Here is a 12,315-nt window from a genome sequence, read left to right as displayed (position 1 = left end):
CCTCGCCCAGCGGCGCCTCGACGCCATCTCCGCCAGCCTTTCCTCCACACCTCCCCAGCCATCGCCTCCCCCACCTCCCTCTGCCCCGCGGAGCGCCAGCCTTTCCTCTACGCCCACCCCGCCTCCGCCTCCGCCTGCGCCGCGCAGCGCCGACCCGGCGCGGGCCTCTTCCTCGACTGCCAGAGCCAGCGCCAAGGGCAAGAAGCGCGCACGCGGCACAGCCGGCCCGGAGATGGTGCGCGCCACCGTCACCGCGGAGGCCGACCACCTCGAGGTCCGCACTCTCGTGCGCCGGGCGCGCCTCACCTTCGAGGCGGTCCGGGGGATCTACCACCGCGGCGGCCGCACTCGCGCCGACATGACCGCCCTGAGCACGATGCTCTCCCAGGGCCTCTGTCTCTACCGCGACGTGCGCATCGTCGGCTCCATCCCGGGCGTCTTCGTCGGCGACGTCTTCAGCTACCGCGCCGAGCTCATCGTCGTCGGCCTCCACAACCAAACCCAGGCCGGCATCGGCTTCATCCCCGCCAACCTCGTCAGCGAGGGGCACCCCGTCGCCACCAGCATTGTCTCCTCCGGCGGCTACCTCGACGACCACGACAACGGCGAAGTCCTTATCTACACCGGCAGCGGCGGCCGCCCGCGACACGGCGTCGAGCACAACACCGACCAGGAATTCGAGCGCGGCAACCTCGCGCTCGCCTACAGCCACAAGTACGGCGTCGAGGTACGCGTCATCCGCAGCCACGACTGCGACACCAGCCCCAGCGCCAAGCTCTACGTATACGACGGCCTCTACAAGGTCGACTCCATCACCTATGGCCCCGGAAAGTCAGGCCACGAGGTCTGCAAGTTCAAGCTCGTGCGCATCCCCGGCCAGGCTCCGCTCGGCAGCAAAATCTGGCGCTCTGCCCGGGATCTCACGAACACGCTCGACTCCAACATCCGGCCGCGCGGCTACGTCACGCGAGACCTGTCCAAGGGCAAGGAGGTGATCCGTGTCCCCGTCTTCAACAATGTGGATCGAGACCTCTCTCCCCTCGGCTTCGAGTACATTGCCCGCCCTGACTTCCCGCCGCCCCCGGTGCTGCCCGGGACGGCGAGGCGTCTCAGGTGCTGCCAGTATGCTACGGCGGCGTGCGGCGGGTCGTGGTCATCTGGCAGTTGCGCCTGCGTGAGGAAGAATGGCGGAGGCGGCCCGGCGTACAATGCCGACGGGACGCTCGTCAGGGGAAGGCCGGTGGTGTACGAGTGCGGCGCGCGGTGCGGGTGCCCTGCGAGCTGCTCGAACCGGGTGACGCAGCGAGGGATGCAGCACCGGCTGGAGGTGTTCCGATCGAGGCAGACAGATTGGGGCGTCAGGGCACTGGACTTGATCCAGCCGGGCGCCTTCGTCTGCGAGTTCAGCGGAGACGTGGTCACCGTGGACGACGACGGTCACCACGCAAGCAATGCCGCCGGCGCGTCGACTGAATGGGGCGGCATCGTCGATCCGAAGAAGTTTCCGGCGAGATGGAGGGAGTGGGGAGACGCCTCCGCGGCCACGCTTCCGGACGACGCCGAGGAACCTCCCCGATTCGCGCAATTGGCAGGGCCGCGCCCGCGCTACGTGCTCGACGTGTCCCGGAGGAGGAACTTTGCTCCCTACATCAGCCACAGCAGCGCCCCGAACGTGTTCGTCCAGTTGGTGCTCCGTGGCGACGGCAACGAGTCGTACCCTCGTCTGATGTTGTTCGCCATGGACACCATCCCGCCGCTGCGGGAGCTGAGCATCGACTACGGCATCGGTCAGTGATCTGCAAAGTTGACTGGCGAGAGGGATCAGAGATGAAAAAGTTCGACTGCATCTTGAAGCTCAATAGCTGGTGGTTTCACGGGTCTCTGTAGTTGGTGGGAATTTTCCTTTTTGTGATTTCATCATTCTTGATGTGGGTTTAGGTTATTCAGGGCTTACTTGCACAAGTGCTGGTGTAGTTACCTTAGTACAGTATGTGGCTGGCACAAAACACCTTCAGTTCTTCATATTCAGCAACTCTATCGCGTATTTATGTGGAAAATCAGACTCTCTGAACCTTGCATCTCATAACATGGATGAATGTTAAGTTACTCCCTCCGACCCAAAACTAAGTTGTAATAAAACTGCGTCACTTAATGTACATTGAAGTGAGTAGTGAGTACATACAACTTCAGGCCTAGTTTGGTAACATAGTTTTTTTTAAATTACGTGGTAATCTAAAATCTCAGTATTTGATTGTGTGGGCAATGAATACCTTCGTCCCTAAAAATCATGTTTTTTTTTACTTTGGTTAGAAAAAAGGGGTCAAGGCCTCTTTCTCAAATACTTACACATACAAAAAGGGTATTCAGAATACCATGGATTATAAAGTACTCTAGCTAACAATCTTGCAGGTGCAACACTCTTCAATTTGATAGCATCTTGAGAAGATTTACCTCGTTGTCACCCACTCTCACAACTCCCCCAACATTGCATTGATGCTACCTAATAGTCAGGTGTTAGGGAATCTAAGCTATGTCATGTGTTCATATGATTGTGGTCACTTTGCATCGGTTGCAGACTCTCACCCAAACGAAGTGTCGCGTCCTTCTGTCTTCTTAGAACGTCAAGATCTTCGACGACTTGAGGACTTGGGCTACGGCAGGAGCATCTGGAGGAAGACCGATACCCGAGTAGTAGAGTAGTATTTAGGAGTGGAATGGAGGTTTGGTTGGGGTCGGCTTGTGACCATCAACTAGCTCAATGTAATAACTCTTGTACATATTTTTCTCCCTTCTATAAAGCTATGGTACGCCTTTGGCGTACCCTCGAAAGAAAAAAAAGAACGTCAAGATCTTTGCCTGCTTGCTTTCCATCAACATTGCATTGATTCTGCCAAAATTTTGGTTGATCGGGAATCAGAGCTATGTCATGTGTCCATATGACTGTGGTCACTTTGCATCGGTTGCATACCTATGATGTCACCCTCATTTCTCCACCCAAAGGACGTGTCGCGTCCTCCAGTCTTAACTTCTCAGCATGTCAAGATCTTTGCTCGGTTGCGTTCCATCAACATTGCATTGATGCTGCCAAAATTCGGGATTGTAACCCCCCAAAAATTTAATCATGTTATTATTAAAGTAAAATTTTGACAAAAATATTTTTTTGAATTATATTAGGTTTTTTATTAATTTCAGAGTTTCTTTGTTTGCTGCTTTCTCAAAATACTTCCCTCCATATAGATATTTTTGGAAAAATATTATGGGTTTTAAATTTTTCTCATAATCCTCTTAATTATATTATAAATATCAGTAGGAATTATTTTCATAATGACTTGGTCTCAAAGCAATTCTTTTATTAATATCTTGAAACTCCAGAATGCCCCTGTTGCACTAAGATTATTTAAATAATTCTTTTAAAATTCAAAAAAAATGGGAGACCCTCCTGGTCCTATAAATTAGTTTTATGCGAAAAAGGAACATAGTATTTTGAGAATGTTGAGCAGAGCTTCCATTTCTCAATTCTGGTCCAGTTTGAGCATTGAACTACAACCCTGATTTTTCTTGCTCAAATGATTCTAATTTTTTGTCCTTCTTGTATTCCTTCCAACCAAACCCTTAAGTTCAGGAGATCAGACCCAACTTCATTGTGCAAGACCACCGAATAAACCCCTACAGTTGTGGGTCAGAACTGAACTCCTATAAAACTTGCACTAGTAAGTTTTCTCTTTTCAAAAACTAACTCCACCACCATATTTTTCATCCAATGAGACATTATCCTGCCAAGTGTAACAACCAGAAGAATTTTTTAAATAGCCCTAACATTCTGTCAAGCATCTTGTGGACATAACCAAATTGTTGCATCTTTCTAACCTGCATATTCCACTTGATCCCCTGACTAAAGAAACATGTCCCCCATATTTAACATACCAATAGAAGTCGTCCTATCAAAATTCATCATCAGTAGATACTCCTAGAATACCTTGTCATTTCACCGAACACCTAGCGTGTGTGTACAGAGCGTGGTCAGAGCACGCTTATTGCAGGCGGTGACATCACCACAACACCACCCCTCCACTGCCTAAAGGAAATATGCCCTAAAGGCAATAATAAAGTTATTATTTATTTCCTTAATTTGTGATAAATGTTTATTATTCATGCTAGTGTATTAACCAGAAACTTAGTACATGTGTGAATACATAGACAATACCTATAGTCCCTATTATGCCTCTACTTGACTAGCTCGTTGATCAAAGATGGTTATGTTTCCTAACCATAGACATATGTTGTCATTTGATGAACGGGATCACATCATTAGGAGAATGATGTGATGGACATGACCCATCCGTTAGCTTAGCATTATGATCGTGTTAGTTTCATTGCTACTGCTTTCTTCATGGCTTATACAAGTTCCTCGGACTATGAGATTATGTAACTCCCGAATACCGGAGGAACACTTTGTGTGCTACCAAACATCACAACGTAAAAGGGTGATTATAAAGGTGCTCTATAGGTGTCTCCGAAGGTGTTTGTTGGGTTGGCATAGATCAAGATTAGGATTTGTCACTCCATGTTTTGGAGAGGTATCTTTGGGCCCTCTCGGTAATACTCATCACTATAAGCCTTGCAAGCATTGTGACTAATGAATTAGTTGCGGGATGAAGTATTACGGAATGAGTAAAGAGACTTGCCAGCAATGAAATTGAACTAGGTATTGAGATACTGACAATCGAATCTCGGGCAAGTAACATACCGATGACAAAGGGAACAACATATGTTGTTATGCAGTTTGACCGATAAAGATCCTCGTAGAATATGTAGGAAACAATATGAGCATCCAGGTTCCGCTATTGGTTATTGACCGGAGACGTGTCTCAGTCATGTCTACATAGTCCTCGAACCCATAGGGTCCGCACGCTTAACGTTCGATGACGATTGGTATTATGAGTTTATGTGATATGTTGTATCAAAGATTGTTCGGAGTCCCGGATGTGATCACGGACATGACGAGGAGTCTTGAAATGGTCGAGACATAACGATTGATATATTGGACAACTATATTCGGACACCGGAAGTGTTCCGGAGAAGTTTCGGGTATAACCGGAGTGCCGGAAGGGTTACCGGAACCACCGGAGAAGTAATGGGCCTTATTGGGCCTAAGGGAGAGAGAGAGGGGCAGCCATGGGCTTGCCGCGCCCTCCCCCATGGGCCTAGTCCGAATTGGACTAGGGGGAGGGTCGGCGCCCCCTCCTTCCTTCTCCTTCCCCTCCTTCCTTCTTCTCCTAGTAGGACTAGGAAAGGGGGGAGTCCTACTCCTACTAGGAGGAGGATTCCTCCCCCCTTGGCGCGCCCTAGAGGGCCGGCCGGCCTCTCCCTTGCTCCTTTATATACGGGGGTAGGGGGCACCCTAGAACACACAAGTTGACAATTGTTTAGCCGTCTGCGGTGCCCCCTCCACAGTTACACACCTCGGTCATATCGTCGTAGTGCTTAGGCGAAGCCCTGCGCCGGTAACTTCATCACCACCGTCACCACGCTGTCATGCTGACGAAACTCTCCCTCGGCCTCAACTGGATCAAGAGTACGAGGAACGTCTTCAAGCTGAACGTGTGCTGAACGCGGAGGTGACGTACGTTCGGTGCTTGGATAGGTTGGATCGCGAAGACGTTCGACTACATCAACCACGTTAACTAAACGCTTCCGGTTTTGGTCTACGAGGGTACATGACACACTCTCCCCTCGCATTGCTATGCATCACCTAGATAGATCTTGCCTGATCGTAGGATTTTTTTTAAATTCCCGTGTTCCCCAACAGTGGCATCCGAGCGAGGTCTATGCGTAGATGTTATATGCACGAGTAGAACACAAAGAGTTGTGGGCGATAATGGTTATACTGCTTACCAACATGTCATACTTTGATTCGGCTGTATTGTTGGATGAAGCGGCTCAGACTGACATTACGCGTACGCTTACGCGAGACTGGTTCTACCGACGTGCTTTGCACATAGGTGGTTGGTGAGTGTCTGTTTATCCAACTTTAGTTGAATTGAGTGTGGCTATGCCCGGTCCTTGTTGAAGGTTAAAATAGCACACTTGACAAAAAATCGTTGTGGTTTTGATGCGTAGGTAAGAACGATTCTTGCTAGAAGCCCGTAGTAGCCATGTAAAACATGCAACAACAAAGTAGAGGACGTCTAACTTGTTTTTGCAGGGCTTGCTGTGATGTGATATGGTCAAGCATGATGTGATATAAATTATTGTATGAGATGGTCATGTTTTGTAACAAAGTTATCGGCAACTGGCAGGAGCCATATGGTTCTCTCTTTAATTGTATGCAATGCAATCGCCATGTAAATTGTTTTACTTTATCACTAAGCGGTAGTGATAGTCGTAGTAACAATAGGTGGAGAAATGACAATGATGCTACAATGGAGATCAAGGTGTCGCGTCGGTGACGTTGGAGATCAGGACGATGCTTCGGTGATGGAGATCATGAGCACAAGATGATGATGGCCATATAATGCCACATTTTTTGATTGCATGTGATGTTTATCCTTTATGCATCTTATTTTGCTTAGAACGTCGGTAGCATTATAAGATGATCCCTTACTAAATTTCAAGGTATAAGTGTTCTCCCCGAGTATGCACCATTGCTACAGCTCGTCGTGCCGAGACACCACGTGATGATCGAGTATGATAAGCTCTACATTCATATACAACGGGTGCAAGCCAGTTTTGCACACGCAGAATACTCGAGTTAAACTTGATGAGCCTAGCATATCCAGATATGGCCTCAGAACACTGAGACCGAAAGGTCGAGCGTGAATCATATAGTAGATGTGATCAACATAGTGATGTTCACCATTGAAAACTACTCCATCTCATGTGATGATCGTACATGGTTTAGTTGATTTGGATCATGTGATCACTTAGATGATTACATGGATGTCTATCTAAGTGGGAGTTCTTAAGTAATATGATTAATTGAACTTTAATTTATCATGAACTTAGTACCTGATAGTATTTTGCATGTCTATGTTGTTGTAGACCAATGGCCCTTGCTACCGTTCCTTTGAATTTTAATGCGTTCCTAGAGAAAGCTAAGTTGAAAGATGATGGCAGCAACTACATGGACTGGGTCCGTAACTTGAGGATTATCCTCATTGCTGCACAGAAGAATTACGTCCTGGAAGCACCGCTAGGTGCCAGGCCTGCTGCAGATGCTATTGATGACGTTAAGAACATCTGGCAGAGCAAAGCTGATGACTACTCGATATTTCAGTGTGCCATGCTTTACGGCTTAGAATCGGGACTTCAACGACGTTTTGAACGTCATGGAGCATATGAGATGTTCCAAGAGTTGAAGTTAACATTTCAAGCAAATGCCCAAGTTGAGAGATATGAAGTCTCCAACAAGTTCTACAACTGCAAAATGGAGGAGAATAGTTCTGTCAGTGAGCACATACTCAAAATGTCTGGATATCATAATCACTTGACTCAGTTGGGAGTTGATCTTCCAGTTGATTGTGTCATTGACAGAGTTCATCAATCACTGCCACCAAGCTATAAAGGCTTCGTGATGAACTATAATATGCAAGGGATGAACAAGACTATTACCGAGCTCTTCGCGATGCTAAAGGCCGCGGAGGTAGAAATCAAAAAGGAGCATCAAGTATTGATGGTCAATAAGACCACTAGTTTCAAGAAAAATGGCAAAGGGAAGAAAGGTAACTTCAAGAAGAACGGTAAAAAGGTTGCTGCTCAAGAGAAGAAACCCAAGTCTGGACCTAAGCCTGAGACTGAGTGCTTCTACTACAAGCAGACTGGCACTGGAAGCGAAACTACCCCAAGTATTTGGCGGATAATAAGGATGGCAAAGTGAAAGGTATATTTGATATACATGTTATTGATGTGTTCTTAACTAATGCTCACAGTAGCGCTTGGGTATTTGATACTGGTTCTGTTGCTCATATTTGCAACTCAAAACAGGGGCTACAGATTAAGCGAAGATTTGCTAAGGACAAGGTGACGATGCGCGTGCGAAATGGTTCCAAAGTTGATGTGATCGCAGTCGGCACGCTACCTCTACATCTGCCATCAGGATTAGTTTTAGACCTAAATAATTGTTATTTGGTGCCAGCGTTGAGCATGAACGTTATATCTGGATCTTGTTTATTGCGAGACGGTTATTCATTTAAATCAGAGAATAATGGTTGTTCTATTTATATGAGTAATATCTTTTATGGTCATGCCCCCCTGCTGAGTGGTCTATTTTTGTTGAATCTCGATAGTAGTGATACACATATTCATAGTGTTGAAGCCAAAAGATTGAAGTTTAATAATGATAGTGCAACTTATTTGTGGCACTGTCGTTTGGGTCATATCGATATAAAGCGCATGAAGAAACTCCATACTGATGGACTTTTGGAATCACTTGATTATGAATCGCTTGGTGCTTGCGAACCGTGCCTTATGGGCAACAGGACTAAAACTCCATTCTCCGGAACAATGGAACGAGCTACTGACTTGTTGGAAATAATACATACCGATGTATGCAGTCCAATGAGTTTTGATGCTCGTGGCGGGTATCATTATTTTCTTACCTTCACAGATGATTTGAGCAGATATGGTTATATCTACTTAATGAAGCATAAGTCTGAAACATTTGAGAAGTTCAAAGAATTTCAGAGTGAAGTGGAAAATCATCGTAACAAGAAAATAAAGTTTCTACAATCTAATCATGAGGAGAATATTTGAGTTACGAGTTTGGTCTTCATTTGAAACAACATGGGATAGTTTCACAATTAACGCCACCTAGAACACCACAGCGAAATGGTGTGCCTGAACATCGTAACCATACTTTATTAGATATGGTGCGATCTATGATGTCTCTTACTGATTTACCCCTATCGTTTTGGGGTTATGCTTTAGAGACTGTTGCATTCACTTTAAATAGGGCACCATCAAAATCCGTTGAGACGACGCCTTATGACCTGTGGTTTGGCAAGAAACCAAAGTTGTCGTTTCTTAAAGTTTGGGGCTGCGATGCTTATGTGAAAAAGCTTCAACCTAATAAGCTCGAACCCAAATCGTAGAAGTGCGTCTTCATAGGACACCCAAAGGAAACTGTGGGGTACACCTTCTATCACAGATCCGAAGTCAAAATCTTTGTTGCTAAGAATGGATCCTTTCTAGAGAAGGAGTTTCTCTCGAAAGAAGTGAGTGAGAGGAAAGTGGAACTTGATGAGGTAACTGTACCTTCTCCCTTATTGGAAAGTTGTTCATCACAAAAATCAGTTCCAGTGATTCCTACACGAATTAGTGAGGAAGCTAATGATGATGATCATGAAGCTTCGGATCAAGTTACTACCGAACCTCGTAGGTCTTCCAGAGTAAGATCCGCACCCGAGTGGTAGGTAATCCTATTCTGGAAGTCATGTTACTAGACCATGATGAACCTACGAACTATGAGGAAGCGATGATGAGCCCAGATTTCGCGAAATGGCTTGTGTCCATGAAATCTGAGATGGGATCCATGTATTAGAACAAAGTGTGGACTTTGGTGGACTTACCCGATGATCGGCAAGCCATAGAAAATAAATGGATCTTTAAGAAGAAGACCGACGCAGACGGTAATGTTAATGTTTACAAAGCTCGACTTGTTGCGAAAGGTTTTCGACAAGTTCAAGGAGTTGACTACGATGAGACTTTCTCACCCGTAGCAATGCTTAAGTCTATCCGAATCATGTTAGCAATTGCTACATTTTATGATTATGAAATTTGGCAAATGGATGTCAAAACTACATTCCAAAATGGATTTCTGGAAGAAGAGTTGTATATGATGCAACCAGAAGGTTTTGTCGATCCAAAGACTGCTAGCAAAGTGTGCAAGCTCCAGCGATCCATTTATGGACTGGTGCAAGCCTCTCGGAGTTGGAATAAACGTTTTGATAGTGTGATCAAATCATATGGTTTTATACAGACTTTTGGAGAAGCCTGTATTTACAAGAAAGTGAGTGGGAGCTCTGTAGCATTTCTGATGTTATATGTAGATGACATATTGTTGATTGGAAATGATATAGAATTTCTGGATAGCATAAAGGGATACCTGAATAAGAGTTTTTCTATGAAAGACCTCAAAGAAGTTGCTTACATATTGGGCATCAATATCTATAGAGATAGATCAAGACGCTTAATTGGACTTTCACAAAGCACATACCTTGATAAAGTTTTGAAGAAGTTCAAAATGGATCAGTCAAAGAAAGGGTTCTTGCATGTGTTACAAGGTGTGAAGTTGAGTCAGACTCAAAGCCCGACCACCGCAGAAGGTAGAGAGGAAATGAAAGTCATTCCCTATGCTTCAACCATAGCACTGGACAACGGTCAAGAACATCCTGAAATACGTGAAAAGGACTAAGGATATGTTTTCCATTTATGGAGGTGAAAAAGATCTCATCGTAAACGGTTACGTTGATGCAAGCTTTGACACTGATCCGGATGACTCTAAGTCACAAACCAGATACGTATTTTTATTGAATGGAGGAGCTGTTAGTTGGTGCAGTTCCAAGCAGAGCGTCATGGCGGGATCTACGTGTGAAGTGGAGTACATTACTGCTTTGGAAGTAGCAAATGAAGGAGTTTGGATGAAGGAGTTCATATCTGATCTAGGTGTCATACCTAGTGCATCGGGTCCAATGAAAATCTTTTGTGACAATACTGGTGCAATTGTCTTGGCAAAGGAATCCAGATTTCATAAGAGAACCAAGCACATCAAGAGACACTTCAATTCCATCCGTCATCAAGTGTTGGAAGGGAACATAGAGATTTGCAAGATACACGCAGATCTGAATGTTGCAGACCTATTAACTAAGCCTCTTCCATGAGCAAAACATGATCAGCACCAAAGCTCCATGGCTGTTAGAATCATTACTATGTAATCTAGATTATTGACTCTAGTGCAAGTGGGAGACTGAAGGAAATATGCCCTAGAGTCAATAATAAAGTTATTATTTATTTCCTTAATTCATGATAAATGTTTATTATTCATGCTAGAATTGTATTAACCGGAAACTTAGTACATGTGTGAATACATAGACAATACTTATAGTCCCTAGTATGCCTCTACTTGACTAGCTCGTTGATGAAAGATGGTTATGTTTCCTAACCATAGACAGGTGTTGTCATTTGATGAACGGGATCACATCATTAGGAGATTGATGTTATGGACATGACCCATCCGTTAGCTTAGCATTATGATCGTGTTAGTTTCATTGCTACTGCTTTCTTCATGACTTATACAAGTTCCTCAAACTATGAGATTATGCAACTTCTGAATACCGAAGGAACACTTTGTGTGCTACCAAACGTCACAACATAAAAGGGTGATTATAAAGGTGCTCTACAGGTGTCTCCAAAGGTGTTTGTTGGGTTGGCATAGATCGAGATTAGGATTTGTCACTCCGTGTTTCGGAGAGGTATCTCTGGGCCCTCTCGGTAATACTCATCACTATAAGCCTTGCAAGCATTGTGACTAATGAGTTAGTTGCGGGATGAAGTATTACGGAGCAAGTAAAGAGACTTGCCGGCAACGAGATTGAACTAGGTATTGAGATACCGACGATCGAATCTCGGGCAAGTAACATACCGATGACAGAGGGAACAACATATGTTGTTATGCGGTTTGACCGATAAAGATCTTCGTAGAATATGTAGGAACCAATATGAGCATCCAGGTTCCGCTATTGGTTATTGACCAGAGACGTGTCTCGGTCATGTCTACATAGTTCTCGAACCTGTAGGGTCCGCATGCTTAACGTTCAATGACGATTGGTATTATGAGTTTATGTGATATGTTGTATAAAATATTGTCCGGAGTCCCAGATGTGATCACGGACATGATGAGGAGTCTCAAAATGGTTGACACATAAAGATTGATATATTGGACGACTATATTCAGACACCGGAAGTGTTCCGGAGAAGTTTCACGTATAACCGGAGTGCTGGAAGGGTTATCGGAACCACCGGAGAAGTAATGGGCCTTATTGGGCTTGAGGGAGAGAGAGAGGGGCGGCCAGGGGCTAGTCGCGCTCCCCCATGTGCCTAGTCCGAATTGGACTAGGGGGAGGGGCGGCGCCCCCTCCTTCCTTCTTCTCCTAGTAGGACTAGGAAAGAGGGGAGTCCTACTCCTACTACGAGGAGGATTCCTTCCCCCTTAGTGCGCCCTAGACGGCCGGCCGGCCTCCCCCTTGCTCCTTTATATACGGGGGCAGGGGGCACCCTAGAACACACAAGTTGACAATTGTTTAGCCGTGTGCGGTGCCC

The 12,315-nt window shown here is 45.7% G+C and overlaps 1 protein-coding gene across 1 annotated transcript; it reads left to right on the top strand.

Moving 5' to 3' along the window:
• The first annotated feature begins 217 nt into the window (after positions 1–217).
• On the top strand, positions 218–2,111 carry LOC119293736 (histone-lysine N-methyltransferase family member SUVH2-like). The gene has a single exon (XM_037572108.1). The coding sequence runs from the start codon at positions 233–235 to the stop codon at positions 1,793–1,795; it is 1,563 nt and encodes a 520-aa protein (XP_037428005.1). The 5' UTR covers positions 218–232; the 3' UTR covers positions 1,796–2,111.
• The last annotated feature ends 10,204 nt before the right edge of the window (positions 2,112–12,315 follow it).

Source organism: Triticum dicoccoides, chromosome 4B (assembly GCF_002162155.2).
Source record: "Triticum dicoccoides isolate Atlit2015 ecotype Zavitan chromosome 4B, WEW_v2.0, whole genome shotgun sequence".
Classification (NCBI taxonomy): Eukaryota; Viridiplantae; Streptophyta; class Magnoliopsida; order Poales; family Poaceae; genus Triticum; species Triticum dicoccoides.
The sequence above is the reverse complement of the archived record's forward strand: the minus strand, read 5'-3'. Positions and strand labels throughout refer to the sequence as shown.

Bases quoted from the DNA above. Each gene is read 5' to 3' on its own strand.
- LOC119293736 (XM_037572108.1), top strand. From the start codon at position 233: ATGGTGCGCGCCACCGTCACCGCGGAGGCCGACCACCTCGAGGTCCGC.